The sequence below is a fragment of the Pelecanus crispus genome, chromosome 5 (assembly GCF_030463565.1).
Source record: "Pelecanus crispus isolate bPelCri1 chromosome 5, bPelCri1.pri, whole genome shotgun sequence".
Classification (NCBI taxonomy): Eukaryota; Metazoa; Chordata; class Aves; order Pelecaniformes; family Pelecanidae; genus Pelecanus; species Pelecanus crispus.
The window spans coordinates 74134915-74153579 of record NC_134647.1 but is presented as its reverse complement, the minus strand read 5'-3'; the positions used below and the strand labels follow the sequence as shown (position 1 = coordinate 74153579).

The 18665-nt window shown below is 41.6% G+C and overlaps 1 protein-coding gene across 3 annotated transcripts in view; it reads right to left on the bottom strand.

The window, feature by feature from the left end:
- Window positions 1-7436: 7436 nt before the first annotated feature.
- The window catches only part of MIGA1 (mitoguardin 1), a 42133-nt gene continuing 30904 nt past the window's right edge, over window positions 7437-18665 (bottom strand). For 2 of the 3 annotated variants that reach the window (XM_075710637.1, XM_075710638.1), the window contains exons 8-15: window positions 15876-15994; window positions 15621-15693; window positions 15196-15282; window positions 14973-15071; window positions 14513-14647; window positions 13006-13059; window positions 11072-11188; window positions 7437-10730 (exon numbers count right to left, since the gene is read on the bottom strand). In XM_075710637.1, coding sequence (XP_075566752.1) covers window positions 10512-10730; window positions 11072-11188; window positions 13006-13059; window positions 14513-14647; window positions 14973-15071; window positions 15196-15282; window positions 15621-15693; window positions 15876-15994 — 903 coding nt within the window. In that variant the 3' untranslated portion in view covers window positions 7437-10511. Of the gene's footprint in view, window positions 10731-11071; window positions 11189-13005; window positions 13060-13704; window positions 13883-14512; window positions 14648-14972; window positions 15072-15195; window positions 15283-15620; window positions 15694-15875; window positions 15995-18665 lie in introns of those variants that run through there. The other variant, XM_075710639.1, reaches the window with a different exon arrangement.

Genomic DNA, 18665 nt, shown 5'->3' with positions numbered 1-18665 from the left:
TTCTGCCTAGAAAGGCAGATAACTTCAATAGCATTCTTGTGGTCTCAAGGTCCCGATATACTTTAATATTCATTTGTATATTACGCAGTTGGGTTTGCACATCTTTCTAAATTTTAGCTTACTTCATGCATGAAAGTAAAACCCCCACTGTGGTCAGTATAACCTTAAAACTAGTTAAAATCCTTTGACGACCTCATTTTTCTCAGCAGGTCTTAAAGAAGTTCTTCTCTGTTTTCTTTTGCTTCTCTGCTTTTTTCTGTCTTCTTCCCTACTTGTGGCTGATAGCCTTGTACTTAAAATACAGAAGCTGAATAAAAGTTTTAGTGCATGAGCCCGTCAGAAAACAAAGGAACATCATGCATTGGTACAATTCATGCACTGAAGCAGCCTGGGATATAGAGACCTTCTAGTCTTTATACGGGGCTGGAGCAGAAAAGTAAGTCCCAAAGGTAATCTTTCACAAGGAATTCCATTTCACCTAAACACCTCAAGTGCAGGTTACTGCTAACCTGCGCTACAGCAACATACCCTACCTTTATGGCTTCCTCTTAAAGTCACTTGAAAACTGACTATTCCAAAGTCTGATTTGCTTCTTATATGCAATTAATTGTAGGAAGAAGATTATGTTTACAAGTCTGAGAACACACGTTAGCTTTTGAACTTCCGGATCAACTTTGTCTTGAACCTTTCTGATAGCCCTAATTACCTGAACCCCTTGCCAATGTCACTAAGATTGCTGACAGCAGCGAGACCTTCCCTCAGATAACAAATCTGAAATTTTCTTTAACAGTGCAAACATTGGAAGAAATCTTCTTTGCAAATTCCCGCTGTCTGAACTTCCAAAGATGTGCCAGTCCCACTGGTTGTGGGCCCTCAAGATGGCAGACCCGTTTCTGCCATTTGGATTACTGCCATATCTGCTATTACTTTAGGCTACTCTCCAGTTCTTTGGCATCACTGACTCCTAATATGCTTGAAGATTAGCCAGCTGGCTCTAAGACGTTTGGCATCTGTAAGTCATCCTACCTCCACCTTTGATGCTAAAAGATACGGATATAAAGCAGTGGGGCATTAGTAAACATGGTAACACCCATGCTGGCACTTTCATCTCTCTCCCTGGCAGTTAAACCTTGAGCAGGAACAGCAGCAGCACCCTGCCTCAGGCACCCCTCAAGGCAGATGAGCAATTTCCAATAAGGACAATCCAGTGCCTTTAAGAAAAAAAGAAGCAGTCTGTGAGTTTTGGCTTGGGTCCATGAGGCAGTGACCACTGCTTCAGGAGCAACAACGGTGGATTGAAGGTCCTTTGTATCTGCCTTATCGTCCTTATCATTAGGAGAGGATCCACACAGTCAATGTATTCTTGCTGAGAAGACCAAAGTGGCTAAGCCAAGAAGTCCTGACACCTACAAACTGTGGAAGAACAGTGCCTTCATCATCTGCCGACAGCTTTGCACAAAGTATTTGCTAATAAATTGTCCAACCCAAGAACCTTTGAGGTATTTTATTTTCTAACAATAACTACTTTTAAATAAGATACCTTCCTACCAATTCCCTTTCGAGAGGAACCAGTTATCTATTGAAGTTGTGTAGATATATATATCTCCTTGTTTTGCAGTAAGAATTTTCCCACAGTGCTCATTTAATACAAGTAATGCTTATTCTTTGAGGCAGCAAGAGTCTACCTGTATATCTACTTACTTAAGAAGAGGTTTGTCCTCCTATTATGAAACTGTCCAATCTTAAGACTCAGTCTCTTCTTTTATTTCCCGAGATCCACATATCTCAGGAAAAGCTGTAAGAGCTCCTCACTGAAGCTTCCCACTCAGAAAAATCCCAGATTATGATGTTGAACATAACCATGATCAAAAAATGAATTGAGCTTGTTACTAGGCTTTTCTTTGCCTATCCAGTCTCATCACTCTAGCATTCACCTGACACTAGTCTAATTACTTTTTTTTTCCCCTCCACATTTTACCTTTCCTATGATTAAATAAGATATCTCAGGAAATGTTAGTCTGGTGTTCCAGTGTTTATGCTGAAAGTACTAGACTGCAGTTCCACTTTCAAAGGAGGTCTACACTGAGATTCTTCCTAGAAGAGAAATATAGCCTCCATCCTTTGATGAGTGGTCCTACCTCTGGAACTGAACGGAAGAGAAAATGCCACTACTGGACTGGCTGTAATGCAGACAGTGATCTCTTAAAGTTTCAAGTGAAAATTTAATACAAAACCAATAGTGCATAGGAAACTAGGCAGTAGGTTAGGAATACTCTGTTAAAAAAAAAATACTGTTTTCAAGCATCTTATTTCTTTGCTGTAAATGGGTAAGCTATCACCTCCAATATGCCTTGATTTGTTATGATCATAGCGCTTTTTCAACTTTTAATGCAGACTCCCTAAAACCTTACTTTAGGCAAAATAATCAAAGTGAACAAAGAAAACCCTTAAGGGGATGCAGAAGGTTTGATGGCTCCCAAGTCCCCAAATCCATCTCCTTAAATTTAATTAATTTCTATTTCTGAAAGGAGGTCAGAGTCCTCAATTGATCAAAAAATGTTGTGCAGCTTTAACCAAATAAAAGTAGCTGCCATAAATAATAAAATTCCCCTTCATTAGAAAACATAGAAGTTCATGATTTTCAGGGGAGTGATTAACACCCTCGCACGAGACGCCGAAAAATACCGGTGTTGTCCTGAACTGAATACTTCTCTTTACAACAGGAGTACAAAGCCAGGACTTTAAAAAAAAGTCTAGTTCCTGTGTGATTTCTCCTTTCGGGAGGCCCCCCTGCTGTCCTATGGCTACTGTGAGTTATAAATAAGCCCTTCATGGCACAGTCTAAGTTACGTTTACCATCTGTCTCCTCTTTGTGATCTACTTGCAGGGAAGCCTCCATTATATAAGAAAACCATATTGTCAGAGTTGGAAATTCACTACTCGCAGCCAAAGCTCTTAGGAGAGGAAAACACAGTCCGCAATGTTAAAATATTTAACAAAATATTAACTAGAACTGGAAAGAGGAGGGGAAAGAGAGCGATGTTCAGCATTTATGGCCTTACTGTAACTCGCCTGGAATGACGCTACCAGTTGTTGTACTGAATTACAGATACCAAAGTAGGTACTAAAATTATCGCGCATAGGGGAAGATCCTGAACTGGCATAAACCGTAAGCTCCACTGAAGCCAATGAGTTACGACAATTAACACCAGCCGTCTAAACTTCACCTTTTGTAAAATATACAAAACTACTTCTACCCGCTTGTACTTCCTTCATTAAGTCTTTATAATTAAAGACTAGAATGCTTACTGACAATTGACCCAGATAATTCCATTTTCCTCAATCTTTGAATTTATTGCACTTCAACACTTATTGAGAGTCTCCTATTATAGCAGAATAGCCTTTGCAGATATGATGGTTTTTTATAAAAACGTATTTATTATAAAGGATTTTGTCTATGTCTGTTTATATAACTATAAATACTCTTCATGTGACAGTGTCAGGCAGTCCAACTGCTGCGTTAAAAAAATAAAATCACCCTTCTCTGTAGAAAAGGTCTGTCTGTCGATTCCTTCCTCTCTTCAGGTACTGTTAGGGGGTACACCCGCTCCAGAGCGAACGTAGCGGGGGCTGCGGGACGGCTCTGTCACGGGGGGAGCCCCGCTGGGATCTTCTGGCCCACGGTTTCACGTTCCAAGATATCTACTGCTCCTGATCACGGGTGGCAGTAAGTTGTGAACTGAGGTCCCTAAGAGAAAAATCAGCGGATTCTGCCCCATGCCATAGTTCCTCCATCCCCCGCTGCCTCACAGCGGCCGAAGAGAAACGGTGTGATTTGAGCTCATCTCTTGTTGACTTCGCTGACAGCACTTCAGAGGTCAGGGGACTGAAACGTGCCAGAAAATACTGGACACGAAGCACTACTGCAATGTGCTGCTTCTCAGCTGACAGGGCTGCCTGCCTCTTCTCCGAAATCCTCACGCTCGCCCCAGGCTGAACACAGCGTGGTGGGCGCTGTGCCCGTGGCGCGCCTCTGCCGCGGAGGAGAGGTCTCCTGGCTTCCTGGCGATCCGCCGCTGCCTCCGCTTCACCAACCCCGCTCTGCTGGTAGCGCTGATGCCCACAGAGACCGGGCCGTGCGTGACACGGCCGTCTGAGTGGCTATGGCCGCCTTCAGCACACAGCAAAGGGTCACTCCCATTGCTTCCCGAACGGCTCTTCCAGCGTCCTTAACCTTCGGCTGTTTTCCCACAGCCAGCTTCCAGAGGGCTCGGCCACGGCACCGTTCCGCGTTAAAGGTGTTTCGAAGCTGAATATCCAAGTATGGTACATGACAGGTCGCCTGACTTCTTCCGCTGAGGAAATTGCTCACTTAAAATATCCCAAATGTGTCTTAAACCCAGTTCTTGAATTTCACCAGCCTCTGCTTGCTACGTACGCCAGACATACTCTCACCTATGTCGCTCAATACACTTGGTCCTCTTATAAGACTAATTATTATTTTACAATTTCATTTCATTGGACATTTTTCTAATAGATCTAAGGTCTCTCAAGACCTGAGATCTCAGGTTAGGGGCGCTACGTTTCCCAGCATACACCTACTTGCTGATTAATTTTCGGAACACTAATACGTTTCATTAAACGTGCTTTTTCCGCGGATGCTTATTGTGCTAGCAGCAGCTCTCGTTTACCTAAGCCAAACGTGATAACAACGAGTTCGCGAGCTGTGACGGCAGCCCCACGCTTTCCTCCCCGCCACGCTCGCAGGCGTCACCGCGGGATGCAGCGGAAGGAACGCGCTCAGCGCGCGCACCGCCAGACCCGGGCTCCTCCGCACGCGGACGGCGAGCGCCAGGGCTTTGCCGACCGCTGACCGAGCGCGCGCGGCGGCGAGGCCGGCGGAGGGCGGAGGGCGGAGGGCGCGTCCCGCCCCGGCTGCCCCACGGCTCCGCGGGGCAAGAGGCCGCGCAAGCCCGGCGGGACGCCCCGGGGCCGGCCCTGCCGTCCGCCGCCCCGCTCCCACTCGGCCGCCACAAGCACCCGCGCCGGCCGCGGCGCCACGGCCACGGCCCCCGCCCGCCCCGCCGGGTCCCGGCCCCCGCCCGGCGCCCCGGCCATCAGGGGTCCCCCCCGCCCCGCCGCCGGCCGCGGCGCAGCCCCTCGCCCCTTCCGGGCTAAGCCCCCCCCCCGGCGCTGCCCCGCCGGCCGCCAGCCCGAGGGGGCCCCGGGGCCCTCGCCCACCGCGGCGCGACGGGGGCCGCTTCTCCCCGCAGACGCCTCCGGGCTGCCGCTCCGCCCGGCCACCCCCGGCGGGGAAGCGGCCGCCGGGGCTGCGAGGGGGCGACGGGCGGAGCGGGCTCCCCGGCGGCGGGGCCGTGAGGCGGCGGCAGGGGACGCGGCGCCCGCAGCGGCTCCGGCCGAGGGGCGCCCGGGACGGGCCCCCGCCGCAGGACGCGGGAGCGGGGCGGGCCGGGCTGCGCGGGGCGGGGGAGCCCGCCCGAGCCCCCTCTCCCGCCCGGCGCCGGCGGAGCGGCTCTTACCTGTCCGCGCTGCCCCGCCGCTGCGGCTCGGCGCGGTCCCGGCGGGCGGGCTGGCGGCTGCGGAGCGCCCCTTGGCTGCGGCCGCCGCTCCGGCGCTGCAAGTTTCCATAAAAGTCGCGACGCGCGCGCGGCGCCCGCATTCCAGGCGAGCCCCGCTCCGCGGCAGCTGGCCCGGCCCGGCCCGCCTCGGCCCCGGCCCTGCGGCGCGGCTCGGCACGCCATGCCCGGCCCCTCGCCGCCCCGGGGGGCGCAGCCCGGCCCCCCCGCCCCCCTCCCGCCCGGGCCAGCAGGCTTATTTTGGGCTGGAAGCACCACGGGGCTATAAATAACCGGGGGAGGGAGGCCGCCCCTCGGCTGGCGCGTTGCCGGCCGCGCCGTCCCTGCCGCCGGGCAGCGGGCGAGCGGCGGGACAGGGCTCCGCGGGCGGAGGGGCCGGGGCCGCGCAGGCTCCGCCGCCCGCCCGCTCTGGAGCCGAGGCGGCGGCAGCGCGGCGTCGCCACGGCCGGCTCCCCAGAGGTGCCCGCCGCAGGTGACGGCGGGTCCCGCCGCCCCGGCAGCGAGCTGCCAGCCCGTACTTACGGCCGCCGCGGCCTCAGCAGCCCCGCCGCTCTCGCCTCCGGCCCCGCGGCAGCTGCGGGCGGGCGGGCAGGGAGCTCCGCCGCCGCTGGCCCGTGCCCCGCCGGCGCGGAGCCTTTATAGGCGCGGCCGTCGGCTCCCGGCGCGTTTTAAGGCACAGGGAGAGCAAACAACTAATAATAGCACGGTGACAGTTCGCTGGGGGAGCCGAGCGGACTCCGGCGAGTGCCGGAGCTGCGAGACGGGGAGCGCCTTGGCTCTGAGGCGGCGCCGCCTCATTACCTTTATTACCCCTGCATGCATTCCTTTTCCCGCTTAAAGATGACCCGGCTCCCACACGTTCAAATCGCAAGGTCTCCAGTGCAGAACTTTCTTCCTATCTCACTTGCGTCCGCCGCGCTGGAGCCTAACTTTCAGCCGCATTATAAATACTAGAACGATAACCACACGAGCTTAGGCTTTGCCAATCTGAACAGCGGCCATCAAAGTTAAAACGCGACGTGCGTTCGTCTTTCGGAGGGCAGCGCAGGAACTTTCCCCAAATGCCACCCCCAGAATATCTGTACTCGTATTCCTGAAGGCGCAAGGCTTCAGTTAAGGTAGGGCTTTCGACTCAAGAGTTTTCAGCAGATGAACACATACAGCACATAAAACAAATTTGGGCAGATCAAAGCATATATACATTGCCCTTCTACAGCAATAGATTAAGCACTTGATGTTCTCCATTTCATCATTTCTGTTACCCCACAAAGGAAGTCTTATTCCACGACTGGAGCTCACTATAGCAGTTTGGTTTGGAAATAATCCTGAAAAAACTCATCTCCTAAACCCAAGAGAAGAGACAACAGCTTGGCCTGGAGCGATGCATGCGACTGAGCCCTTCTGGTGAGCACGATGGGCAGGGATCCCTCCCGCCCGCCGCCCGCCGCTGCCGCCGTCGCACCACGGCGATCTGCTTTGCCTGCGCCGTGCCTGCAAGCCATGACAGCCATCCTTAGCTCGGGGCTTTCTTCATTTCTCAAGGTGTCTGGCTGAACCACTTTTTGACTTCCAAGACTAGAAACACCGGGATTTGGCTTTTTGGTGGGTGACTGGCCTATGTGTTGAAAATTCATCAATGCTGCGGACCATTTAATAGAAGCAAAATTAAACAGGTCAACAAAATCTGTTTAAACTGGACAGCTCAAAAGCTGTTCCCATTCCCTTTCTTTTTCATGCATATAATAAATTTTGTAAGAGTTGTTTTCTCTTGGATTTCAGGGAGCAAACTCAAGTTTTAGATAGTTACATGAGCAACAGTCATTTTGCTGAATTATTTTATTTAGCATACACAGCTGCAGTTCATTTAGGCAACAGAAAGTTCACAAATACACTTACTCTGACGCTTGATTTGACACGTTTAGTTTGATAGAAACCAAAGACTACAAAAGTGAAGTATAATAATCATTAAGAACGCATTAGAAGTGAGATGATTATTAAAACTAAATTACAAATGATATAAATATTTGATTCTTGTATAATCGCTACACATTCAACATTTCTCGTCTTAGGAGTACAGTTATGGCAGAAGAGGATGGCTTTTAAACTTAGCTTGTTATTATTAGCGTGGAAGGTGGCATTCAAAACTATTTAAAAATCTAGAGATTATAAACTAAATCCTGGTTTTGATCGTGAACTCACTAAAGTAGAGCTGCATCATACTATCACTGCTTTGGTGCAGCTCTGGAACTTGTGTTTTCAAAGATGGTGGACTTGAAATTCTTAAGCCATATGGCTGGTTGTCAACAGATATTCTTTACACACCTTCTCGCCGAGGTGTATAAACCTTCGGTTTTAACAGAACTGATTCCAGTTCTGTGTTACAAGGAGACAGCCATCTCCCATTTAAGTTTATAGCTCTGTCTCTGGACTTGGGAAGGACAGAATACATGAATGCTTTTTGGGAAAAGGTCCAAAGAGACCCAAAGGAGATCAAAAGCCTACCCATACATGTACCTTAACATTGCCCTCTTTCCTGTCTCTTTCTCCCTTCCCCTCTTTCTTTCTTCTGTTCTTACCTGTTTCTGAATCAAATATTTGATGGTAGTATCTTACAGCAACCAGATACTGTAATTCTTATTTTGGATGCAAAAGGCATCTGTCCACTTTCCAACATGATTCTATGGACTTTTGAGAGCTCTATGAGTGCACGGAAGTGCTCACGATTTAAGGAGACACATTTATCTAAGCCAGATATTAACAGGTTCTTACCCATTTTCTAAATATTCTTATTCTTCTGTTTAAAAATATCCTTTCAGTTTCGACAGATGATAGACTTTTAAATTATCTGGAAACATTTATAATCTCATGTGCAATGCTGCTACACTTTCTTCAAGAGCTTTTTATAAATAACATGAAAATTGCTCACTTAAATAAACATTTACTTCTGTGAGGAAGTGCATTTCTGGTTTTCTGTGATGAATACTAAGGTGCCGTTTTCTTCATATCATTTTATTAGACCAGACAAACCACAGCAGAGAGTTTCCTTTGACACATTGCAACCTCCAGGTAGTATAGTTGTTGTGGAACATGCCGTTAACTGTTACTTCTATTTCCAGCTATTCCTATTGATTCTGAACCCAACGAGACACCTTACTGTTCCATATAATTTCATTCATCGACTTGCAGAAAGCTGCCAAAATACAGATACTTTTGAGCAGTGCAATTGGGGAGATAAGTATGTTTAAGCTAAGTGAGATGGGTGAAAAAAACTTCACGTTCTGGTACTGAAGACGCACTTCGCAGAGAGAAAAGTATAGGATGGAGCACGGGGCCAAGTTCAGCAACTTGAATGGTGGAAATAGGCCAGCAGCAGCATTTGGAATTTCTGTTTTATTACACGTGGAAGTATACTTTTTTTTTTTTAATAAACTATCGTCAGTTGGCATTTCACACAAGTCATATGACACATCTTCATCATTTTTATATTTATCAAATGAGTACAACAAAGGAGCAAAATGTTGGCTTCCGTAAAATCTATGGAATTACACAGACCCTCCTTTTCAAATATCAGCATTCTGGGTTGTGTTCGCAATAGAAGTTGAAATGTTTCTAATCGATGTTTGTTTCAATATGCTAGATTTTAACAACATGCTTCTCAAGTATCTGAATATTTAGAATTAATCTGTAATTGCTTACTCTGTATTACTTGACACAGGATAGATTCTTGCGGGCTGGCTTTGTGTGGCAAAGCATATGTAAGTGTAGTTTACAAGCCTGAACTAACTATGAAACACTGTTTCAGGTTACAGAAATTCCAAGATTATAGATCATCATTATTTATTACCTCTAGCACAGGAAAAAACGTTACTGCAGGTTCCCTCATGCATCCTTACTGTGCTGTGCTGTGCTCCTACCTAAAGTTCGGGGTTCCATATCCTGAGCCACAGTTTTGCATTGCACATAGATGGCCACAATTGCTTACATTTCCTCTTAAATAGACACCTGACTTCCTACAAGGAAGGGAGGAAGACAGAAACGCTTTTAATTATAAAACACTGCCTTTGATTCTGTTTCACAATTAACAAATCTCATCATACATCCTTATTTAAAAATATATTTTGAAATGCTACATATGAACTGAGAATGGTATTAGTTTATTCACCACCACCATATAAAGTAGTAACAGTTTTAGAAAAAGGAAAAGTTTTACAATTCATTGATGAAGCTAGCATAGCTTTTTGAATATAAATAAGTGCCCTCAAACACCTTCACGATGTTTAAATATTTTAAAACAAAACAAAGTAAAAAAATGCATACTGGAAGTCATTCCTGCTCAAATGGTGTCTGCATTTCCTGCATCACTATTACACTGTAGTGCAAAATGACTGCTTACATCCACACAAATGTAATTTCAGGGCAGTGGCAACATGTTCAGTTTTGTGAGTGTGATTACTTTATTGCACGTGTCACACGAATCAGATACTGCACATACCCCAGTCGAAACACCTTCTAGATCTAGACAGACAATGATTTGGAGACTCTAACGAACATTTTGTACTATAAGCCTTTAAAGGAAACAACTCCATCAGCTTCACTTACAAATTATCTGTGCAAAAGTACAGTATTTCATAAATAAACTTTACCCAAATATTACAGAAAAAAGCTTTGGGATAGATTAAGTATAAATACAGTGACAGCTGAGCTGCAATTTAATTTAGGTATGTACAATAATATGCTGACCAGTTCTTTTTGCAGATGTACATTTAACCTCCCTGAGTCCTTTTCCATACTTAGCGACATGATACATTTTCAGATGCTTGCTCACTAGCAGCAATGGTAGCTTCGGCATTAGAGAGAAAGGTGGGAAGGAGTATGTCAAAGGGCACTCCATTTCACTTGTCGTGGATTTTAAGCTTACTGTACTTTTGCTTCTACGAGCCCACTGGTCATGACATGCCCGTGACTGCTTACGCAAGCACTGACATGTCTTAGTGAATCTGCTCCAAGATAGGCCATTAAAAGTTCGGTGTGTCGGATTAGTAATTGCGTAAGATCTTCAGCCAAACTCTCCATAGTTGAGTATCTCACCTTTTCAAAATCAAAAATGTCTTTGAGGAAGAAAAGCACTTGATCCTGGTGGGGGAAAACAAGGAAAAAAACTTGTATTCACTTACAAGAAGAAAAAAGTATGCAATGCTAGCTATTTCTTTTACACGTTTCCTAAAAACGTCCATTTATGTATTCTTTTGGTGCTAAGATACAAGTGCACTAAAACAGACTTTGCAAAACAGTTCTAGGCTTAAAAAAAATTTAATATGAAAACAGTTATTTTCATGGTTTCTTACTGTTAGTCTTAATCTTAGGAAAATGCAAATGTATGCCTATAAATAAGATCCTCATTTCTTTTAATCTGGAAGATTTTTTTTTTTTTTTAAATTAAGATAAATGGTAATTAAAAAAAAAAAGTTGCAAACCTTGAAGAAGCAGCATAGGTCATAAAGGGAATTTCTAGGGCCCAAAAAGCCCCACGCCAAAACAGGGCTGATATGTTCACATATAGCATAGAAATGTGCAAAAAATCCATCAGGCACCTAGTGATGTAAAAATTGTAGACAAAAGTTACACAGTAAATATAGTATAAATCTCTATTATATAAAATTAAGTCTTCAGAAAAGCCTAAAACGCCTACTACTTCAGGGCTGTGGTAACTTGAACTCCTTTAAGTTACAGAGCAACTGTACCAAACAAGTGTCATGATTTTTTTTAGAAAAGGTTTTTACTTTGGTGGTACTTTGTATTTTAAATATTTTAAGGTTAATAGGCGTAAGCCCAAAAAGATCACGCACGATCTACTCTGACTCCCATATGACAGATCAGATAATTTTATTCAGTTATTCCTGTTTGAGCCCCTATACACTATGTATAGCTGGAACTTGCAAAAAAGTAAGCAAACTGCACAGTTTTGAATGGAAAAAAAAATTACACCTTACAAGAATCCATCTTTAAATCTAAAGAAAAACATAAAATATCGTGAATGTCCATCCTGTTGTTACTTTTACAACCTACAGGATGACACAGAATATAATATAGTACAAATTTATATATCATATATGGATGTACAGTTTATTTTATATACTCATAAACAGGTATTTATAATTTTACAACATCAGTTAATTTATAAAATAATAAAAATAGAAATTAATCATAAATTAAAACATAAAATACCACATAAAGAATTGTCCGTAAGTAAATTTAAGTTCATCGAACTCCTTGTGGTACAGTTAGTCTCTCCCTTATGAAGACTTCCATGGTGCTTAACTTTATCCACTTCTGAGTGACTCCAGCAGCACTGATGAAACTAGTCCCGAGGAGTAAAGTTACTCACACATTTACAAACTTTTAAGTATTGAGACTTCAGTATACAAAGGAGCTACAGAGTAAGGTAGTTGTGCATTGAAAAAGAGATGAAAATAATAGGTTACTGTAACATCTATTTTGGAGCTATAATCCCTTTACATAAAACTAGTGTAGAAAAGATCTAGTTCTATAAAATTCCAACCATATCGACACAGGGATGCAACATCTCAAATCTTGAGACATAACGGTAGCTAAGGACCTTTTACAAAATACCAAGAAGAAACTTGGAAGAAACTTTTTTTGTGATGAAATATGTCTTTAGCAGTTAGGAGTCACGTAAACAGCTATTCTTAGAATCAGAGAAGCGTGTCAGTGCCAATCACTTGAGCAGAGATTCCTCACCTGCGGTACGCAAAACCACTTCTAATGGCTGTGGATGTCCTGCAGCAAGCCTCGACTCTGCTTTTGGACTGGCTGTTACAGAGATGGGGCATTTGCCTCCTGTGTCTCATAAAAGCCTCCAAAAGTGGAAGTAAGGAGCTGCTGGTGCAGAGGAGCTCTACTTCCAAATCTGCAGAGAGGTCAGGCTGCAGAAGGGGGCTGAAAGAGGCTGCAATAGAGTTCCTGCCACTGGCGAGGAAGATGGTACTTCAGGTAGGTAAAGGGACAGGACTGGATTTTATTTAGCTGTGGAGATGATGTAGGGAGATGGGGTTGAGAATCCTAGCGTAAGCAGGCGAGATACAAGATTAATGACCTTGGTCTGCAAAAATCCGAGGTACATGTGTGGGGTCGTTAAGTCAGAGAAATTACTGTCACCACTGTTGACTGGACCTAAACTAGGTTGAAAATCTTTCAGCCAAGACTTTTGCTAAAAAGCTGATATTAGGGCCCCATGAGCTAAACTTATACAATTAGCAGCCTCTTGTCTGAACTAACATGTCTACAGGATTGAGGGTTGATCTGTAATTTATTTTGCCAAAGTCACAGGACAGAACTTGAGATTCTTAGGAGCCTATCAGTAACTTTGGTAATCTGCAAGGCAACTTACCTTCATTTGCTGTCTTTTCTGCTTCAGTACCGACCAACAGCTTGAAGCCACAGCCTAAATGTAAAAAAAAAAAAAAAAAAAAAAAAAAAGCCCCAAACCCTGCGTAACTTCATTACAAGAGAAATTACCTTTCATCTCAAAAGAAGTCATCCGCAGAATACTGTGTTTCTATATTTTGGGGATTTGTATTTTCTTCAGTTTCAATCTTGTGATAACACAAATTTTAAAACTATAAAATATCAGCTGATACAAATAACTAATTTTATACGTAGTTCCAGATCTTACTTTGCATCATTTTCTTCAGTTTAATTCAAATGTAATTTGGCATCCTTGACTGATTTTACAGTTGCAACAGTTCGCAACATTCACTGGGTTTAACTGAGGACCAGTTTCTCATATACCAAAGTGTGTGCTCAGACATAAGTAACTATTTTAGATATTTAATAGCATGTGAACACATTGAAATGTCCTTTTTCATTTTAGCAAAAACATTCTTGCAATAGCTTCAGACTCAGCCAAGGAGTTTTATCCAAATATGGACCTGTGAAATACAATATACCGATATCAGTACTAGTCTTATTCCCCTCCTCGCTTGTAACTATCCTCATCTGATTCTCCCTCAGTACTGCAAGATAATTTACTACTCACAAAGCACAATGTTATCACATAAATACAAAAAGAAAAATACATGCATGTTACCTTTTTTCCCCCCTCTAGAAGGAATATTTCAATTGAAAGACAAAAATAAAAGGAAAACTAGCAGTTTATAGATACAACTGGATGAAATGACAGTAGTATCTCTTCCAGCTGACCATGGCAACAGCCTGTATGTCTGTAACAGCAGGATGAGATCTGTTTGACAAATTAACAGGCACATCTGAAAAAGCATGAAATGTTATCAACATCTGAATGCCTGTATTGTATTAATTTTCTTTTGTTTGCTTGCAACTTTGTGCCTTATGGCTAAATCTCTGGTATATGAACTGAAACCTGTTATCTAATATCAAAGATGTGGCTAACAAACTTCCCTTCTAAAATTCTACTTCCTCAGAGAAAACTCCTTTTTGTAGGACAAGTTAAAGTATTTTCTCCAGTACATTCAATCATTCTATATATTCTGGGCCCAGACTTACAGCTTTTAAATAGCTATTATGAAAAACCTAATACTACAATCTGTCTATTTTTTCTGAGGAATATTTCAGGTACATATTCAGTTATATTGGAAGCTGAATTAGACTTTACAGTGAAGGACGCTGTAGTTTCTTTGCTTCAAAATTAATGCTATTATCAAGACAATATAGACAGCCTTTATCCCACAGTTGTTGGATTTATTCTTGTTTTCACATTGTGCTTTAAGAATATAAAGCACAGATCACCGGAAGAACAGTTTCGGCATATACAGACATTTTGTATCAGAATGCTCACACCAATGTTATATTGATCATACCATCTACTTATGTAACGTACTACAGAATCATGATTCTTAAAGTTACACATGAATACTTACTGTTTCTTTAAAAGAGGAATTTAGCCAGCGGTTATTTACTACATTCTGTATAGATATTGGTGGATTTTCTAAATCTTCAAATGAATCCATTAATATGAAGTCCAGAACAACATCATAAAAATTCAGGTTTTTCACCTATATTAAATCAGAACATGATCTAAGTAACCTAGTTTCTCTTTCAGCAGTGGAATTCAGCACGTACCATATTCTAAGTCTGTATTAACATGCAGGTTTATAATTGTTTTTAATGAATATTAAAGATACTTTGTCAGTAAAGGAGAAGTTAAAAATATATTACGTGCTTTCTGGTACTAAACTGCAGTGGTGGATGCCATTTCTCTAAATCAGCAATGTAAATAAAGAGTTGCCTTTCCACAATTCTGAACTGCAAAAATCTGTTTTTAGATGCTATAGTTTGCATAAATAAAGGTAAAAGCGCTTTTCAGAAATTCAGACTCACTCCTCTAGCAGCAAGTTCCATTTCAGTATTATCCCAGTGATCTGTTTGTTCCAAAAAATAGATCATTTCATCAAAGACATCTTCAAATTTCTTTGGATTCTGTAAAGTAAAAGCAATAAGTATTAGACAAACTTAACCAAAGAGATGGTTTATTTACACTGGAAAGTGAATTCTGGTAGAAGTCACATTAACAATAAAACATTAGTTAGAAAGAGCTTTTTACCTTTCGTGCTCTCACAATTAAAGCAGACAAAATTTTTCTTCCACTTTCAGCAAGAAATATTCTGTTTGCTGTTTCTGAAAGAATTATCTAGAAAAGGTTTCAGAAAACATAGACATATTCATTAACAGGTTATACTAAGTGACCTTAAACACTTCAATCAAATTTAATATAATTATAAGCACTAGTATAGTAGGCAAATTCCTAATAAGCCTTTGGTGCAAAGGTTCCAAAGCTAATCACAAAACTGGGACTCTTCTGCAAATACGTCCCATTTTAGAATTATAGCAATGTAAAAGCAGCAAGAAAATATTTAATTACAGATTATGTTATAAAAATGCTTGCACAAGTAGTGCATTGATAATTTCAATGCCATGCACTTTAGGCTTAGCAAGACAGACAGACCAATCACTCTCCTTACTACTCACCTGAAAAGCTTGTCGAATACAATGAAGCTTAGCAAGGAAGTCACTGTCTCCTAGACATTCAAACATTTCTGTTCTATATAAAATAGAAAAGTTTTCAAAGACCATTAAAAAAAGAAGCACAAGAAAATTCAACTAAGTCTAATTCCTAGAAAAAACACCTAGTACAAGCAACTTCTAAAAAATGAGTTCTGTATAGAATATTTAACTTTAATTCTTGCTTTTCTTGGAAATAATTAAGTAGACATAAATCAATACCTTAACACTCGTGAATAAATTTTGCCTTCTTCTGCTAAGTGCATAGCTTCTTCATACAATGGGCAATGGCAAAGGGAATCTAGACCATACGTATTACGAATCTCTCTGTGCTCTGTAAGCTGAAAAAAAATTTTTTTTTAAGTTCATTAAGGAGCTTGCTAACATAATTTTTGTTAAGATAAAACAAATTAAAGTTTTCCTGATATTCTCCTGAAAGATGTATCCTTTTCTGCACCTGCTTAAAACAAAGGGGCAACACTCAACTAGTAAACAGAAGAGAAACACCACACTAATAACAAGACTGTTACTTTGCAACTTTTAAAATCTGAAAGCTACAGTTTCAAGTTTCAAAAATTTAATTAACAAAATGCAGGCAGCTTAGTTTTGTTTTTAATTTGCCTAGTTAAGTTTTTAATTTGCCTAGTTAAATGTAATGGGTCTCAAAGCTGTTTAAAAAAAAAATTGTCAGGACACAAAGTACAGAATGACTGCATCATGCAAATCTTTAGGAAACTGGAAATAGTAACATCCCCCCACCCCTGTTTTTGTTTCACTGGTAAATACGTCTGCTAGTTACCAAAGCATAAGGTATGAAGCATGAGCATCCAGCATTTTACTACAGGCTCCCAAAGGTTTTCATTATCGGCAGTTTTAATTCTGTGGTTATCATATAAATTAGCATAGACATTTTTAGAGCAAGAAAAACCAAAAACAGATTAAGAAATTGAAGCACATAAATAATACAGAAAACTCTTGTTTACAGGATATCGTATTTAATCCACAAAACAATGGCTAGCTACAATTTCCACTACATTACATCATATTATTAATGATCCAAAAAAAAAAAACCAAAGCAGAGGCTTGCTTACACATCCTTCAGTTTAGTTTATGACCAGAAAATGTAGTCTACCTTTTTTTTTTTTTTTTTTTCCTATCCTGCATGGGGCAAACAAACATGTGATTCTAGGCTGTAAAAACAGAGCCTAGAAACATCTTTAAAAAATAATTCTCACAGTAATTGAACTATACAAAACCAGTTACCCTATATCTTAAAAAGATTAAAAAAAATCAGACTAAAATATAACTGTGTTAAACTTCCACTAAAATTTTCAAAGAAATATATGCTGAAAAGTTTTTCCTATCACTAAGGACATACAGGCAAGTGCTGGCATGAGACTTCATAAAGACACGAAGAAGTATGCTTCCAGTGTGTCTTCTCCACAGACTTTAGGTGAGCCAATTACAGCAACAACAGTTTGGCCAAGTAGGCTTGCCTGCTAAAAGGGAAGAACATAAGCACATGCCGATACCTACTTCTGTCCATATAAACGTTTAAGCACATGAATGAGTTACAGAGATTTCAGTACGGAGTTGGTGTTCTGACAAGCATCACACATTGTTAGATGGTATATATTTGCTGGAACTTACACAGATATTTTGAATTACCCATACCAGTATCCTTTTACTGTAAGCAAACACATGCAATTCCTTTCGCAAAATTGTCAGGTTCCATTTTAAATTGATTTGTTTGGGTAAAAAAACCCAAACAACTGTATTGCTATACAGATTTCTACAGAGTTCTCGAATTGAGACTCAAGTGACGAGATAATAGGTAGGGAATAAGAGAAGGAATAAAAATTTTAAGGTCAACAAAATGTTAAATGAGTAATGTACACTTTCAGAATTCATCTAGCTTGAAAGTATTTCCATTTTAAAAGTACATATTTGTTTATCAGTTGTTTTGCTTGGAAGAACAGAGTAGAATAAGCTGACTTCCTAAAAAAGATTTACAGCTATTAAGACCAAAGATTTTATTCCAACTTAACAATATTAATCATAGCATCAGACTGTGTTTTGGATTCATGAATTCAAAAAGCCCATCTGAAAATTTATGTTCTTATTAAACAAAGGAAGCCACACAGCTTTTAATTGAAAATATACGTGAAAACATATAGGAAGGAGTAACGGAACCAACTGGAAGAAACAGGAATATATTGATTTCTTTCAGATATAAGAAATCAATATACACGCACACACACATATATAATATAGTGTAATAGTTAGAACAGGTATAAACAAGAACAAGTGAAAAATCTTCACTCCAGCATTTGTTTTCCTACATTATGGTTAAGAAAATATTAACTGTGGAACAATACATACATATTTTCCAAAATAAAGACCAAAACAGAACACAAATAAGTATACAAATTTCTTTCTTACCTGATCCAGCTATTACTGAAGCCATAAAACATTCCATTTACTTTATTTCATTTACAAAGCATGAGAAGAAATAGGTTGTGAACACATACGCACTTTGTAAACAGCTGCCCCTCTCTTGGAGGTTATCATTTCTGTGGTAAAAGGGATTATATTAGTTTTCTCTAGTGAACTTCAGGCAAATCACCTTCTTCAGGTATTTAGGCAAACTGACTGACTGTGACTGAATTAGGACTCATGTGATTTCTAGCTAGATGCAGGTAATCTCCATCTGCTGCCAGGAAGCCTGAGATGATAACATCTTTAGCACATGAAGATGCCTGATCATAGCCTTTGTAGTTACGGATTAGCATAGAATCTGATACCTGGGAGTTGGGTGAGGCCCATCATTATATTTAGCGCTTTTTTTTTTTTTTTTAAAAAAAAAACTTCCTCTCATGCTAGCAGATGAAATAAAATAGCTGTGTTACTGTTGTAATGCATAAAATCAGCTGGCTACTAAGAAGGAGAGAAGGGTATAACAATTCCTCCACTGAGAAGATGGTTTTGATTAGAGATTGAAGTTAGTCCCAA